The sequence below is a fragment of the Phalangium opilio genome, unplaced genomic scaffold, assembly GCF_054372755.1.
Source record: "Phalangium opilio isolate 3A_F unplaced genomic scaffold, DU_Popi_V2 ptg000032l_1, whole genome shotgun sequence".
In the NCBI taxonomy this organism is placed as follows: domain Eukaryota; kingdom Metazoa; phylum Arthropoda; class Arachnida; order Opiliones; family Phalangiidae; genus Phalangium; species Phalangium opilio.
Window position 1 is genome coordinate 6,809,678 of NW_028324159.1, and position 17,874 is coordinate 6,827,551.

Genomic DNA, 17,874 nt, shown 5'->3' on the forward strand with positions numbered 1-17,874 from the left:
TTTCTTAAATTTTACCGTAATTAAAATTACGCGTCCATTTAAAATATCGCGAGCGTCCATTTAAAATATCGCGAGCGTCCATTTAAAATATCGCGAGCGTCCATTTAAAATATCGCGAGCGTCCATTTAAAATATCGCGAGTGTTCATTTAAAATATCGCGAGTGTCCATTTAAAATATCGCGAGTGTTCATTTAAAATATCGCGAGTCTACACTTAAAATATCGCGAGTGTCCACTTAAAATATCGCGAGTGTCCACTTAAAATATCGCGAGTGTCCACTTAAAATATCGCGAGTGTCCACTTAAAATATCGCGAGCGTCCATTTAAAATATCGCGAGTGTCCATTTAAAATATCGCGAGTGTCCATTTAAAATATCGCGAGCGTCCATTTAAAATATCGCGAGTGTCCATTTAAAATATCGCGAGTGTCCATTTAAAATATCGCGAGCGTCCATTTAAAATATCGCGAGCGTCCATTTAAAATATCGCGAGCGTCCATTTAAAATATCGCGAGCGTCCATTTAAAATATCGCGAGCGTCCATTTAAAATATCGCGAGTGTTCATTTAAAATATCGCGAGTGTCCACTTAAAATATCGCGAGTGTCCACTTAAAATATCGCGAGTGTCCACTTAAAATATCGCGAGCGTCCATTTAAAATATCGCGAGCGTCCTTTTAAAATATCGCGAGTGTCCACTTAAAATATCGCGAGTGTCCATTTAAAATATCGCGAGTGTCCACTTAAAATATCGCGAGCGTCCATTTAAATTTTGCCAAGCGTCCAGTAACCCAGTTCAATTTCATTTTGGTTCTCCCAGTGTTACTAAGCCAAGAGGCTGCTGGGAGAAAGGCTAGCAGTTCAGTTTGAATTAGTACTTGACCATCTTGGCTGACGTAGAATGCCTCACAATCACAACATGACACTGAAGATAAAGCTGAGAGAGGGAGCAACTTCTCCCACCCCAATAATTTCAAACATTATTCACACGTCCTGTTAAATTATCAGTAACGTCCTGGTGTATACGCACTATATAAAAGTCACAAAATGTTTACTCACTAATCTTTTAGATTGGTCAAACTTAACATTCGATTTTTACCTCATTTTATTTTTGATGTTCATTACCAAACACCACTAAAATAATTTTCCTGATAAAACAAAGCATGAATTAAAACCAGGCATGGATATAGTTTTGATGCTTTTATTAATAGTTACCTATCATCTTCATATAAAACAGTTCCGAACACAATTGACTTCATGCGATATGAAGAAAGCTCAATTCGTTTCTTACCGTCTTTCTGAAATCTCGTCCCGAAGAAAGATACCTAACCGATCGCTAAACGCGCCCGGCCCCAAGCCCCCAACCAAACCAAGTCGAATGATTTCTCAATTCCGCGAATTTCCCCTCTCCTATGACTATATAACAGCATAGTACAAAAAAAGAAAAATTCCAAGAATAAAAGAAGTTCCCAGGTGCAAAAAAGAAAAACTGCTCCTCGCTGTTACGAAAGAATGAGGAAAAGGGGTGCAAAATGGACTGCAAGGTTTTGCGCTCTAGGCGAGCTTCATTTATATTGATACGTGGAGTCCAGGTTGAGGGGCAAATAGAGTCTTTGTAACCCACGTGACGCGATTCATCCACTCCTAGGGTATGGTCCTTTTTTCAAATTTTAGGCCACCGCCCCCAACGCGAGCGCCATCTAGCGTTCTAGATCGGTAATAAACGTCGCCGACGCTACCTTTAATGTTGAACATATATTTCTGAAATTGCGAGAGACGCTGACTATATTCTTGAAGTATTGGTGCTTCGCTTTTAAACGCATACACCATAACTAAACTAGAGGTCCATACTTTTCAATTAATCGGGGATAGTGAATCATGTAATGAACTTTCGGTGTGAAGTTAGCATTAGGCAAAGCTCTTAAACTATCGTAAAAATCTAAAATTATTTCATAAAGATGTGGTAACCAATCCGAATCGATAACTGGGGCTGTTATTATCTCTCCAATTTCAATTAAAGTTAGAAGAGCTTCCCAATAGTCATCCCCACAATCAATGTATGACCCAAACAACAAAGGAAAGAAGTACAAAAGACACTTTTTTTGGGAAGCGGTACCAACAATGCTATCACTTTCAGAATTTAAAACTTGTTTAGTTATTATTACGCATTTGTCTTTTATAACTAAATCTTTGTACTGGAAATCTTGAATGACCGAGTTTAATTTGTCTAAAGATAATTTTTTTCATTTATCAAGTGGTTTATAACTAATTTTAATACTAGTGGGGCAACCCCCTCTAAAAAATCGTGCATAATATCGGGAGGCAATGATTCGGTAACTTTGAAATTAGGAAGTACACTAAAGGGCGATGGTCCGTTAACTCCGTATATAGAGCGATTTGACGCGTCCAATAAAACGGCATCCAAATGGTACTTGTGCGTTTCTTCAGTCCGGATTATCAGGTCATTTTCATCGAAACAATTTCTTATTTTTTCCTTTTTAATCATACAGTGACGACAAATTCTAACCCCCGAAAAGCACTCTGAAAATCCACCTATACCATGACTGGATAAATTATCACCTGAAATAGTTGCAACGGTTCCCTTGATTGTTTTGCTGTTAACGGTAATTCCATCCATTTCTAAGCTCTCCAAATCGTCAAGTAGTGGCTTTAAAATTTTCGCGTATCCATATTTCTTGATAAAGGGATATCTAACCGCTAGAGCTAGTTTAATAAAACTTAATTTGCTCCTGTATTTTGGATTTATATTTCCAACATAATAGTACACTAACGTAGTTTTATGCTTGCCTCTTTCCGAGCCTAACGGATTAACTAATTCCACTTCATCTAAGTAACAAGATGGCCCAAGGGCTGGGCCTTAATAGTAATTTTACACGGCTCACGTGACCCCCCGTATAGTTGACAACTAAAAACATTTCTGAAACACAATCGTGTATCCCTTTAATTTCTAATAACGTCACATTTCAAATAATATTAATGAAACTAAATTGTGCACCCCACTAAAGTATAATTTTTAAAAACCATACGAATCAAATAATGTATTTAAACAAAATCCTGGATCCCCTAAACCAGAAATCACTATGACCGTAAAGCGCCCCCTCTATTTTACGAAACCTAACCTAACCATCCAGCATAATCTCTGATGTATCACGCGCACAAAGTGCAGTAGTGCACGAAAATTATCATCTTGTTTCCCTTCACTCAAAAAAGCCCGCGAGATTTAAACTACCTTTCTTTCCTCTCTCTCCGAGCGGGATGCCCCCTCTCCCTCTTCCCCCTCTCACTAATACAAACACAATCGTGTATCCCTTTAATTTCTAATAACGTCACATTTCAAATAATATTAATGAAACTAAATTGTGCACCCCACTAAAGTATAATTTTTAAAAACCATACGAATCAAATAATGTATTTAAACAAAATCCTGGATCCCCTAAACCAGAAATCACTATGACCGTAAAGCGTCCCCTCTATTTTACGAAACCTAACCTAACCATCCAGCATAATCTCTGATGTATCACGCACACAAAGTGCAGTAGTGCACGAAAATTATCATCTTGTTTCCCTTCACTCAAAAAAGCCCGCGAGATTTAAACTACCTTTCTTTCCTCTCTCTCCGAGCGGGATGCCCCCTCTCCCTCTTCCCCCTCTCACTAATATACCAGGCAGGCAGTTCTCTCTCTACGCGGAGCTTCGTATCGCCACCGCGTACGCTAGCGATCTCTCTCTCTCATCGTAAGCGTACGTTTCGCGGACGCGACCGGTTTCCCTCTCTTATCGTAAGCGTTCGTTTCGCGGACGCGTCCGGGACAGGGACAGGGACAGGGACAGGGGTTTTGGTGCCGTTTCTTAAATTTTACCGTAATTAAAATTACGTGTAAAATTAAAAATGAAGACGAATACTTTCTGAATCTTTGCCGAAAAGCGGGTGATTAAAGTCACTCAAAAACCTGTCATTTTGATCAACGTTTCTTTTTAAAAAAAACTCCCCTCAAACATCGGAATGAGAAAAAAACTTTTTAAAACTTCGTTGATAGGCACATAACTAACGGTGTCCTTTAAAATCTTTCCATTCACCCTCCTCGTGCCAAGAACATAATCAATTGGCTCAATCAGATTTAAATTTTCTTTGCAATATTTATGTAAAAAGTATTCACGTTTTATAACATTAAATAGTGACTGTTTTATGCTAAATTACGGCAAAGCCCCATCCTCTCTACCTAATCTTAAGCAAGCCTCTATGCACCCGGACACCAAGTTTAGCACGCTGTTGGAAATACTAGTTGTTATTGATATGAGGAGCTTATGTTTTTCTCTGATCTCTAGCATCATTTACGCTGCATTTCTTTCAATGCTTTCCAATTGGGAAATATCCGACTCACTATCTGACTCACTTCCTGATTCTGAGCTCTGTGATTCATTAAGGTCTACATTTGGTCCATCATCAGAAATATTGTCATTTACTGCTTCAACAGCTTCATTAAAGTCATTTGTGGCAGATTCTATTTCTAGTTGAATTAATTGTCCTTTCTTAAAGTGAATTCTATACAAATGGGATCGCCGAGACTCAAAATTATTAAAAACGTGGGTACACGAGACAATTACGCAACGAAAAACGCGATTTGGCTCATGACTGTGTAGTAATCTTGTGTGTTTCAACCATGCAAAGAAAGGGGTACCTTTTCACCAAGCAGAAGGAACATGTATAACTAACCATATTTATTAAGCTATTATTTATTATATAAATAATTGATTATTTATTTATAAATCCTTAATCCTAACCATTCAACTGTATATAAAAAGATGGTAAAGCTATTTTAAGTACTATGTTGATAATAATCTGAAATAATTATTTTAAATCTTTTAAAAATATTTCGAAACTTTATCATTTTCACTAAAGTTACCAGAGAAGGTTTCCTCCCCCATCTTTCAGCACTAGCTTCAGTACAATGTTGTTACTGTTAGAGCAAACGCATTCAAAAGAGAGAATACCTGCAGGCTGCAGGTGTTCACCCGTGACGGCGCGATTTACTTGCACCTAACTCTTAACCTATTGAAGACGCTGACAAAAGAAAAGGGGAAAGCAAATTTTTAAGAAGAAGAAGAAGAAGAAGAAGAAAAACCCTTGGACAGCATTCATGGAATTATACCGAATTTTTTTACACGAGGCCTCCACTATTTGTGCCTAAAAAAACTAGAGTAGGCCTAGATGTTTTAAAGCTATAATGGGTTCGATAAGTGTTTTAAACAGAACCGATTAAACACATATCAATTATTTATAACTAAGGTTCGTAGATGAGACCTCTTTTAAACCAAATAATTTAATATATAAGTTAATTGGATGTGTTCACTGTGAACGCAAGACTATTAACTAATATGATTTTTTACAGAACCAGTTTAACACAAACCAATAATTTAAAATTAACTGTGTATCAGACTTTTTCAAATCATTTATTTAACACCGATTAACTTCATACGACCACAACTTAACGATGATTCTAAAAATCTTAATAATCGATTTTGGAAACAATCTAATCACACAGACTAATTCACTTTGGTTTTTCAAGACAATTTTTGGTTTATGTAAAAAAAACTCTTAATTACCAGGATATTAAATAAAAATAGTTCTTACTTGAATTTTAGGCGATATCCTATTCCGTAATACCGTTCAGGACTCGGTGACCGACACACGTTAACTGATAATCTTTAAAATGATTCCCGCAACCGTAAACTTTACGACTACAGACCGCATTGATAAATTTTGTTAAGGAATAGGCCTACCGAACGCATTGAGGAAATTTTTTTACGAAGTCATGAACACCTTTTATCCGCGCGTACCAGGGGCTTGAAATAGGGTTGGATATAGAAAGGGGCTTTCCCCCCCCTTTGTTTTAAGGTAAGGTGAGAAAAACAAGGGGGTATTCATACTGGGGGGGACGAAGTAAAGATTCCATTAAAGTAGGAAAGATTCAAAAACGGGTTGAACGTCAGCTATTGGTTTGAATGAACCAAAATGTGGCTTAGTCAATTTTGAACGTTAGCATTCAAACTTGAAGGCGTATTGAACACATATTTCTAAGAGTGTTGCACCACTTATCTCCAATAATCGATAACATAAAACGTCGTACCCACTAAAAGCGCACAATGACGAAAAAAGATAACAGGAGAAGCCGAAGTGTAAATAGTAGTGTACTAAGTGTCTCAACTCACTTATCACTGGCATGCTTATGCCAGCAAATAATCGAGTTGAGACACTTAGTACAGAATTGTATGCATTAAACTTTTTAAAAAACGACAAGTTCAGATCATTCTACAGTTTTCAATAAGTGATTATTCGACAGTTTTTATTTCAAATTATTCGTTAGTTGAATTTCCGCTTGAAAAAACATCTTCTTCGTTTAACGAAGCTTTATATCGTGTGTTGTCTACACCAACCTTTTCAACTCCATCACAAAGAGTGTTTGGGTGGTCAATTGAAATGTCCTCTGTTTTTTTTAGTTCACGACTCAGCGCCACCAGCAACCACATCAAACATTTCTTCATTACTTGAAAATTAAGAAAGGAATAGAATATTAATTTTTAAACTTTGACGGTGTTAAAAGGCGTATCTAAAAGTGTGAACTTGAAATAATTATTTCCAATCATTGTACTTTATGAATGGTTTGACAATATATAATATTCAAACAAAACATCTATCGCCACCAAAATTACTTACGAAAGAGCTTGATTTGAGTTCATCTGCCTTGTCAATTTCATCAGTAATTCCAGACCTATTTAAGGAAACGGAGCTCTCAGTAAAAATTATCATGGTGCAAGACTTATCGAAAGGAGTGGAATCATTTGGTATTACATGCGACTTTTGGAAGTCAAGGTCAGATGAGCATTTCCTAAGTGTTACCCTACACTGTATAAGTGAGGATTTCAGCAAAAAATCTTCGCTTTGTCGTGCGTATCGTTCAACCAATCCCACACTGGCGACAACTTGAAACAAAGTTTGTACGAAACGCTAGAAAATAATGGTGTGCGAATAACACTTTTTGGGTATCGAACCGGTTATCGAATACTAAAAAATTTTCCTTATCAAATACTGAATCGAATAGTTTATTCCAAATCGAATACCGAATAGTTAGGTCTTGGTAAATTTTTCACTAACCGATTAATCGTGAATAGTTAAGCCTAGTATTCGCGAATAGATAACCCTAGTATTCGCGAATAGTTAACCCTAATACTCGCGAATACTAGGCTTAACTATTTCCGATTAATTGGGTGGTAACCCTTATATTCGCAAATAGTTAATACAAAGCAATGAGAAAAACATTTAGAAGCTCCTAAATTTCAAAATACCTCTCCTCATTGGTGGCCAAGTATTTTTTAAACTTTTCCTAGGCACTTGATGGTGGTTTTTGATAGAGGACAAATAAAATCGGAATGATATTTTTTAAAATAAGGTGGGTCTCTCTAGTGCCAAGGACCTAAATTTATGGTAGTCGAACTTTAACCGAATAGTCAGTTCGGTATTCGATTTTCGTATCGAATAGTGAAAATGGGCTTATCGAATACCGAATCGAATAATTCGGTTTTGTATTTGATCGAATTATTCGATTGAAACGGTTAACCGCACACCTCTACTAGAAAACTATGGAATAGATTTCTTAAATAAGAATGTCACCATTTACGCCTTAACTGATAATGCCCCAAATGTGAACTCAGGAATTTCGAAAACTGGTTTCAAAGGAGTCCCGTGTTTTTCGCACACTTTATAACTTGTTGTTGAAGATTCCTTAAAAGAGTTGAAGAAGTAAAACATCGCTGACACCGAATCCATTTTAAAAAAATGCCGAGCCATCGTTGAGCATTTCAACCATAGCCATCCAGCCATGCGAGTTCTTTCTAAAGCTCAAGAAAAATCCGGTCTCCCTAAGAAAAAACTCGTACAAGATGTTGCAACACGATGGAATAGTACGCATAGACAATCTAACCTCTGCCGAGTGGAACTCTGTAGCGAAGCTGGTCTTAATCTTATCGCCATTTGAGGAAGCAACGAGAGATCTATCAGGCGACCAGTACCCTACAATGTCAATGGTGTACCCTAAGCTATTCGGTATTTTTTCTTTCAACCGAATTCCCAACGGACCGAAATCCCATTCGACCGAATATCCCGCAATGATTTTTAGATTTCTAGCCCAAATGGCTATATTCCCGATGGACCGAAATCCCATTCGTCCGAATATGCCCGTAAAAAATACATCAATATAACTTGAAACACTCATGCCGTCAGCTATTCGGTGGTGTAGTGGATACGGTGTTGACTGCGAAAGGTATGTCAATAAGATAAGAAATAAATGTTTCGTGATACTAATTAAAACGCTCATTTTCATTCCTTTCAAGGCAAGGGATATTTAGAAATAAGAATGAAATTGTGCATACAATGAACGATAGTCTTAATGGTAGTTTCAACAATGTCTTTAAGTTTTTAATTAAAATATTAATATTTTGGTTTCGGGTAGGTTAGTTTAGGTGAGGTTTGGTTAGGTTAGGTTTGGTTTGGTTAGGCTACGTTAGTTTAGGTTGCCACCTTTTCCTAAATATTCTCCTATTAATTAGCTGCCACCTTTTCCAAAATATTCTGCTATTAATTTGCTGCCACCTTTTCCAAAACATTCTACTACTATTTAGCTGCCACCTTTTCCAAAATATTCTCCTAAACGTTAGCTGCCACCTTTTCCAAAATATTCTCCTAAACGTTAGCTGCCACCTTTTCCAAAATATTCTCCTAATAGTTAGCTGCCACCTTTTCCAAAATATTCTCCAATTAATTACTTGCCACCTTTTCCAAAATATTCTGCTATTAATTAGCTGCCACCTTTTGTAAATATACTCCTATTAATTAGGTGCCAAAATATTCTCCTACTAATTAGCTGCCTCCTTTTCCAAAATATTCTCCTAATAGTTAGCTGCCACCTTTTCCAAAATATTCTTCAATTAATTAGCTGCTACCATTTGTCCCGAGACCAAAACGGCGAGACCATATCGGCAAGACCATAACGGTGAGACTAAATTGTCGCGGACCGGGTTACGTTAGTTTTGGTTTGGTTAGGTTAGGTTAGGTGACGTTAGGTTTGTTTGGTTTGGTTTGGTTTGGTTAGGCGAGGTTACGTTAGGTTCACCGTAGTTAAAACGTAGTTAAAATAAGTGCAATAACACATTTTCAACTCACATTCATTTCAACAAAAATAAGTTGGATGAGGTTAAAAATATATTTGATGCAAAACCACACACTAGGTCTTCTTCCAGTTGAGTAAAATCTTGGTCCAGTGGGACTATATTATATAAAAAATCGCACCTTTTGGCTACGTTCGATCGAATGGGACACCACAAAAAACCCCTTCTGTCGAATGGGAATTCGGTTCAATGGGACCAAAGCCACTATTCTGCCTTCAGAAGGAACTAGAAAAATGGGCTCTCATCGATATGCGAAAATTTTTGCACTAAAAATTAAATCTCGTTTCCCGAACTACCAAAGTACACTGGTTTACCAAATGGCAATGTTGGTCGATCCCAGATTCAAGACTATTCTTCTGGAGACATACGAAAGGACTGTTTGCACAGTCTTACTGAGATCTCAGGTTGATAAATTTGTTCAAAGACGGTTAGAAGAATGAAATCAACAAGGTAATGCAGAGAATGATCCTCATCCAAGTACATCCGAAAACACGTCTGAGAGTGCCAAAAAAATCAATTTATGGGATGAATGGAAATCGAAAGCTGCTTCTCCAGTTCAAGCCAAACACCTCTCAAACGACGAGATAAGTAAATATTTAGAAGAGCCCATCATTTCTGTCAGAAATGCCAATGTGAACAAGTGGTGGAAAGTAAACGAAATTAGGTTTTCATTGGCAGTGTGCGTTGCAAGGCAGTTCCTCTCTGCGCCTGCATCTTCGGCAAGCAGTGAAAGGATGTTTTCCTCAGGAGGTAACATCTTAACTACAAGCCGAGAAAACTTAACAGAGGAACATTTCGAGCAACTAGTCTTTCTGCATGAAAACCTTCAAAAGGTTCTAAGAAAGGGCTAGTGGGCAAATTCACGAACTTTAATACAGAAAGTTCGCAAATTTGACTGTCAACTTTTTAGTCATTTCATTTCTTTTAAAACTCGAGTCATAATGTTTAAAATATTATAATACCCAAATGTATCTGACAGCGGAGGCAATTCTTTAACTTATCACTTACGATAACTAGCTTAAAAAGTTACAGAATTGCCCCCACTGTCAAAAAAATTCTATTAAGTTTAAAATATAAATAGTACCAAGATTTGTATTATTTTTGTGATCCATTATTGCCGTTTGGACGTCAGGATTTTAAGAGAAGGGTGCCTAAGGTACAGGGAGATTTTTGAGAAGATTGCGTACGTTAACCCTTTTACCACTGCCGTGACAACTGCCGAGCTCTGCAACGCCATTTTCAGGAAGGACCACTTAGCGCCAAATTCAATTGAAATTGTTCCACTTCACGGCTATAGAATGAAAGACCCTCAATCTAAAGTACCATCGAGTGGTTGAGGTGGGAAGCCCATAAGCGCGGGGTCATTATTAAGTCGGCTTTTAACGGTTCGGAACCTAAAATTTTGAACATTAAAGTTGACGGGCTTCTAGTAGACGATCTTGGCGCAGATCAAAAGGTCGTCTACCAATTCCAAGGTTGTTTTTGGCACGGTTGTAGAACCTGTTTCCCGGTAAACAGAGACCTGGTTTTGCACGGTGACGTCACCCTAACTTTGCACTCCCGCTATACTGATACTTTGAACTGTAATAAGAGGCTTAGGGAGCTGGGCTATAGGGTAATTGAAATGTGGGAATGCGTATTCCACAAATTGAGGGAACAAAGGCCGAAATTAACACCTTTCTATCTTCCATCCATTTCTAAATCGAAGCGTGGGAACCACTTAATCCCCGTAACGCACTTTTCGGGGGAGTACTTCCGCTCTGTGTCTTCATCACAAGGTTAAGCCGGGAGAGGAGATTCGATATGTCGACGTCACTAGTCTATATCCATGGTGTAACAAATACGGCAAACTACCTTACGGCCACCCTACGATCTTGATAGACAACTTCCCACCCATTAACGAGACTGAAGGATTTATAAAACTGGATATCCTGCCCTCTCGTAACCTCTTCTACCCCGTTTTACCCCAAAAGTTCGGGGGGAAATTGTGCTTTGCCCTGTGTCAGCTGTGCGCTGAAAACAAATATCAGGGGGATTGCACACATTCCGACGAGGAAAGAGTTATTAGGGGGACGTTTGTGGCGGACGAAGTCCATTTAGCGGTTAGAAAGGGTTACGTGGTTGTTAAAATCCACGAAGCCTGGTCGTACAAAATATCTCAGTACGACCCCGTAACTAAATCAGGCGGGCTTTTTAACAATTACGTCAACTGCTTTCTGAAGCTAAAACAGGAAAGTAGCGGATGGCATTCTGACGTAGTAACCCAAGCGCAGAAAGATCAATACGTAGCCGAGTACTACAAAAAGGAAGGGGTAAAACTTGATCTCTGTATCATCTTAATACATTAGTTACGTAACGTTATTCTTCCCAGGCTCACCCTTTTTGTTTGATCTCCTGCTCAACAAACTTCAGATGGGCATCGCACCGTGCACGGGGTGAATTCTATAACTGTTTCGTACTAAATCCTCAGCAATCATTTCCCTAACCTCTTTTTGGGGTGAGACAAAAATCCACAAGCGCGCCTTGGCAAATAGTTTAACGCAAATAGACTAATGATGAGAGAACTATTTATCGCGTATATGATTTGGTTTAGTAACCTTGCTCCAAATGTTACGATCTTGGCAAGAATGACGTTACACTTGCCCCGCTTTGTGGTGGTACACTTCTCTCGAAGAGAAGTATTATATACTTCTGTTACTATGAATCGTAGATGTAAAACAAGGTAAGTACGCTACTTTCGTGTTACGTACTAAAAAGCATAGACAAAGTACAAGTTACATTAATTGTTGGTTGAGTCAAAATCACGCAAATTAGTTTATGAAGAAGCGCGAAACAAGTCGTAGCGGCAAATTTGGTTTCGAAAACCGCCTAGATGATGTTGCGCACCAGAATGATAACCGACGAAATCGGTAAGAAAGCCATTCAAAGACTGTAGAACCATAATTTTGTAAAACTATAATACACATTTAATGTCTTTTCGCATATATCTAACATCTTCCCGTATTAATTCGGAGGCTAATTATTTGCGCTCTAGCTAGCGCTTATTTAACATTAATAGAACTCGATTTAACGCCTTTATTGATAAAATACAAATAATTTTTAAGGAACAAAGTTAATTTTCAATTTGTTCTATCCTTTATTAATTACCGTTCACTAATTTAAAGCTTCATAAGTTATTAAATGGTAAGTTTGAAGCCAGTCAGACAAGAAATTGATGTCAACGGAAAGAGAGATCAAATTTCCAGAGCTAAAACTAATTTCTTTTTTCGGAAAATAAAACTTGAACTTTTCAAAACAATTTTTAAAAAATACTAACCTTTGAGCAATTGATTTGAAACTTTTTCACATTAATTTAAACGCTAATTAAAAGTATTTGCGCAAGTTTCAGGCTAATCGAATTTCTGGTTTCGAAGATTCCTTCAGATGATAGTTCTCCATTTTCAATAGAGGGAACAAAATTTATTTAGTATTATGAATTTAGACAGTATCATTAATCTAATTTGAGTTAATTAACGTCCCGGTTGGCTTCGTCGCTCTCATTTCCTCGTCATTCCGGCGCTTATTCGTAATACTCGTGTAATCGCGCGCTTTCCACTGATACCCGGAAACACACGACTACGTAATTTCAGTTAATCCTATGTATTTATTAACATATAAATCCGGTTAAATTATATATACAATCCGTTAGTAAACAATAAATATACAATCCGTTAAATAACATTTAAATAAGTAAAAAAAGTCAATGATTATCTGATTCCGACGCCGGTACTCCTCCAACTGCCCTGATTCCCGGGCTACCTTTAAATATATCCCCTCGGGCCTCCGGGGATCAGCCAATCCGGGGTTCGAGCAGACGACTGGTCCAAGGTACAGCTTTCTGGGCCGTCTAGCGGGGACCTCTGGTGTCAGTTTTAGGTTGCTCCACCTGGTGGTGAACCCCTGTAACGGGCTTCCCGTTACATTCTCCCCCTCTGCAAGGAAGAAGCAGAGGTCCCTGGTGAAGAGAAAATGGCAGTGTAACGTCATTGGGAGTATCTGGAAAAAGAGAAAGGGAAGTACCCCAAACCCCGGTTCCCCATACAGAAAAACGGGAAGACCACAAAAACGTGAGGTAGAACTTTTTTTTAATTATGGCTTGAAAATAGCAGGAAAAGGGCCACGTTTTAGTGGGGAAAACAATTGTACACCAAAACAAATATCGGTTCTACATACAAAAATTCATATAAAGATAGGAACTGAGTCCCTAAAGAGACACGGGATTATTCTTATACCTAAAACGGAAAACCAACGTGATTATCAATAATAAACAAAGCAAGGTAATAGGTGTTTTTTTGTGTCCCACGCATAAACTCGGTTAGATGTTCTAACTGGGGAAGCGGAAGATCCTTTCGCATGAACGCACTATGGTAGCTGCCACTTTCAATCCCGCGCCTGTTTGGCGGCCGCAATGGCCTTGATGACTTCTAAAGCTAATCCCGGTGCCGGGACAGGCGTGTCCGCAGGTTGGTCCCGGTCCACGGCAAACATGGGGGCCCCAGACTGGGCAATGAGGCGGTGCAGGGGAATATCCCGGATCAGATGGGGAAGGCCAGAGTGAATCATCATAGGGGAAATGGCCACGTAAAGTCTCGGGAAGACCCCCATGAACTTTGCCGCCATCGCAGGTCCCCCGGAAAAATTCAACATCACGATAATGTGATCGGTCTTCAGCTTGTTTTGTAATTCTTCCAGGCATGCCCTGAAAACTCCTTGAGACGGGCGGCCATCCCTACAATGTACCAGTACCGGATAGCCAAAATGATTGGCTATCTGTAATTGATCGCGAAACGCTACCCGTTGAATGGATTGAGGACAAATATCAATAGGCCTGGAGTAGTCCAGGCCGATAGCTCCCACCGCTCGTATCTTCGAAAAAGCTAGGGCGTGTTTCAGCGCTTGCTCAAGCCGGTCGCCCTCCATGTACGCCTTGGAGAACAGGGGTGGAACACCTACAGTTCCCAATACACCCTTAAGACTTAGGGTTTTCCTTACGTAAAACTCGTCAAGTTCTTCTGGTTGTACCGCCTAAATGGGTAACACAGCCTTTGTATCCGGTTGGGAATAGAGTCGGAGACAAATTGACATGTTGAGTATAGGCATCCAGGCCCAAGCCTGTCCTTGACAGATAACACTTGAGGGAACAGAAAGCGTCCACTAAGGGTAATTCTGACAGTTCCTGGTGTAGGGTGACTGTAGGTACTGCCGGTGTTGCCACGGAAGGAGTGTTAGGTCGTGCTACTTGATCCGGAGTGGTAGTGGTTTTAGGCGGGGCCGGTTCCGTTTCCGCTTTTATCTTCAAGAATGTGGCAATGTCTGGGTCATCTTCGTATCGATTTTTTTGAATATATTTTATGTAGTGGTCATCCCACCAGGTGATGCCACCTCTAGCTCTAACCATGATTCCTATTCGTAAGAAACAAAACAAAAGAGAGCCGGACCACCGTTAGCAGGTACGGGCGTAAATCACCACAGAGCGTGGCGAACAATCTCAAACGGGTGATACGCAATCGGTTGGGGCTTCATACTAAAATTCTGCATTCCCAACCGGCGGGCTTGGTCGCGATGCGTTCCGAGAAAGGCTGAAATCTGTTTGTAGGATCGCAGTTTTTCCTTAATTGGTTCCGTGGTGTAATAGTACACATCCCCAATTAGACTTCCGGTATCCTTTCGCAAAACTAGTTCCCTTTTCCACCCACACCGAAAAGGAGCCATTAACAAATCGTCCTGAGTACTCTGACTTTGACTTATCCCCGTGGGAGTCCATGACTTAGCTGCGCCCAACACCGGGTCCCTCTGAACCCCACGTTTCCGCCTTCCCTCCCCGGAAGGACCTGCCACCGCTACGTCTACCCCTTGCTCTTCCTGTTCCTCAACTCGAACCCCGCGTCGGAGATTATATTCCCGCCGTGGTATCGGGGTGGGGACTGAGTCGTTTTCTACCGGAATGCTAGGATTCGGATCGGGTATATCCGGTTCTATATCTATCGAGGTCGACGGTCTATCAACGACCCCTTCTGCCTGGCTTTGACGAGGCCGGAAGTCATACACTCTAACGGGCACCGCATCCCAGACATTCTCCTGACCGTCCCGGGAATCTGCCTCAGTAAACGACCTTTCGTCCTGCGTTACAACCAGGTCATGGGTCAGCAACGTTCTCCAGCCGGTGGATTTTCAAGTTCCGTGGTTTCCTGAGTTTCGAGGACCACAGAGTTCGTCAGTAGTTTCAACTGATTTATATGCCTAGTACCGACCAAAGCCCCTGACTCCAAATCCATAATAACATAGGAAACCGGTGATATCTTTTCTACTACTCGATAGGGATCATCACAAGCGGGGGCAAATTTAGCCGAGAACTTAGCTGCAGCGTTCGATAAGCTGTGTCCTACTTTCCGCAATAATTGCCCTACTTCTAGTTCCCCATCGGAATAGTTCCGGTCATAATAGCGTTTTTGTTTAGCACTGCCTAGCTCATTGATTTCCTGAGAAAAATCAATGGCTAACTGCCATTCTCGGAGGGGTCCATCTTCATAACCCCTTATCTCTCCTATATCCTCGGGGACATCGGCAAATGTACGCTCATCCCAGGGTTATCTAGGCTCATACCCATGAATTAAATAAAAGGGGGATGAACCAGTGGAAGTATGGATGACATTGTTAATGACCAATTGAACAAGGGGCAAGCGTTCGTCCCACCGTTCGGTCATATTTGCGTGGGGGTGATAAGGAGTCATAAATTTTAGTTGAATTTTTAACATCCGGCATAAGTGTTTCCATAACAGAGATATGAACTGAGGCCCATTGTCTGATAATAATGCCGTCAGCGCACCGTGACGCGAGACATACTGTAGAAAGATCTTACATAGTATGGGGCGATAACAGTACGTGCCGGAAGAATTTCTAGGTACTTTGTAAAATAATCCACCATTACCACCAGAAACCTATTTTGGGACTTCGTTACTGGTAATGGACCCATAATATCGATCCCCACTAAATCCCCGGGATGTATTTTGTGAGAAGGAACCATTAAACCTGGTCTCTTTGTATTCCTACTTTTATATCGCTGACAAATTTCACATCCCCGGACATAGTCTTGAACCAAGGAATACAACTTAGGATGGTAGTATTTAGCTTGCATCCGTTTAGAAGTAGCGGTGCGCCCTCTATGACCGGATAGTGGATGGCCATGATAGGTTTGACATATCCGTGGAACTATCACGGTTGGAATAACTACCTTTTCCGGCTGAAAGCCCTGGGCTACCCGATATAACATATTATCCTTGATTGTACATAATTTCGATTATTTTCCATTTTCTAAATCCTGTCTAATATTCTGCCAGTATGGATCACCAGCCTGCGCTAACTTAATGTCGGCCTTAGTGGCTACGTCTAACGGAAAACCTAATGCTATCGGGTTTCAAGATACCGTATTTACCCGGAAGGCCTGGCCTTCAGGACCGGCCAACTAATCTGGGTCATCCGTTTCTAAGACTTTTGGACTGACTGTGTCCAAATCGGATACTGGGCATCAAAATAAGGCATCGGCAGCCACATTTTCCCTCCCAGATTTATGCTGGATTTCGAATGGCATAAACTCCTGCAGCTCTAATGCCCACCGCATCAGCCGACGTTTCTTATCCTTCAGGCGTAATAACCAGCATAAGGCCCTGTGATCCAATAGGACCGCAAATTCTCGACCCTCTATATAGTGGCGAAATTTACGGACGGCTTCTACTACCTCCTGTTCTAATGCCTCCTGTTCCAGAGTACTATAGTTTAATTTTGTAGGTCTTAAGAGGCGACTGGTATATGCCAACGGCACTTCCACCTCCCCTTGAATCTGGGTTAACATGCCTCCAATACCGATGCCACTAGCATCCGTGGTAACGATAAATTTCCCAGCCGGGGTTGGGGCCTGCGACATAGCAGCTTCCGCTATAGCCTGTTTTAAACTCTTATAAGCTGTCTCCTTATCGTCCCCCCCATCGCCTTCTCTGGTATTTACGTTTTAGTCGATGAAGTTGGGCCGTAAGATCCGCGAAGTGAGAAATAAACCGGGAGTGAAACCCACACATCCCCAAAAACGACGAAACCTGTTTAATGGTTGGAGGTCGGGGAAACTTCCTAATCGCCTCTACTTTCTCCGGGTCAATTTGTACGCCTTGCGCGCTTACTACATAGCCGAGTATCGCAACCTTAGAAACTCCAAAACTAGATTTTCTCAAATTAACCGTTAAAACGGCGTGTTTCAGCGGTGAAAACACATACCGAAGAGCTTCCAGGTGTTCCTCCCAGCTAGCATTAGCAATAACAATGTCATTCATAAACACCGACCCTAAAGCGTCTGACTTATTTTAAAACCTAATTCATCAACCGGGAAAATGTTGATGGGGCATTCTTTAAACCGAACGGCATCACAAGCCATTCAAATTCCCCTCCCTGGTAACAAATGCCGTTTTTTCAATATTTGCTGGATGCATCTCAACCTGCCAATATCCGGATTTCAAGTGATGTACTTAGGCTTTTCCATGGAATCTATGATATCCTCAATACGTGGCACTGGGTAGGAATCGTCCACAGTAACGCTATTTAACCG

General features: G+C 40.3%; 1 protein-coding gene and 1 long non-coding RNA gene across 2 annotated transcripts; both read right to left on the bottom strand.

Moving 5' to 3' along the window:
• Positions 1–441: 441 nt before the first annotated feature.
• On the bottom strand, positions 442–1,290 carry LOC149685523 (uncharacterized). Its single transcript, XR_016384085.1, has 3 exons — positions 1,215–1,290; positions 1,099–1,147; positions 442–1,028 (listed from the first exon to the last, which is right to left on the bottom strand). It is a non-coding gene; the product is annotated as an uncharacterized LOC149685523 (long non-coding RNA).
• Positions 1,291–1,643: 353 nt separating this feature from the next.
• Positions 1,644–4,651, bottom strand: LOC149685524 (uncharacterized). Its single transcript, XM_089871049.1, has 5 exons — positions 4,626–4,651; positions 4,415–4,563; positions 2,278–2,846; positions 1,851–2,194; positions 1,644–1,809 (listed from the first exon to the last, which is right to left on the bottom strand). The coding sequence occupies exons 1-5, from the start codon at positions 4,649–4,651 to the stop codon at positions 1,644–1,646; spliced, it is 1,254 nt and encodes a 417-aa protein (XP_089727175.1).
• Between the last annotated feature and the right edge of the window lie 13,223 nt (positions 4,652–17,874).

What these genes read in the sequence shown, in the direction of transcription:
- LOC149685524 (XM_089871049.1), bottom strand. Translation starts at nt 4,651, where the DNA reads ATGAGCCAAATCGCGTTTTTCGTTGC. An exon ending in TAGAGGGGGTTGCCCCACTA is followed by an intron (nt 2,195 to 2,277) that starts GTATTAAAATTA and finishes CAAGATTTCCAG; the next exon opens with TACAAAGATTTAGTTATAAA. An exon ending in TATCCCCGATTAATTGAAAA is followed by an intron (nt 1,810 to 1,850) that starts GTATGGACCTCT and finishes TGCGTTTAAAAG; the next exon opens with CGAAGCACCAATACTTCAAG.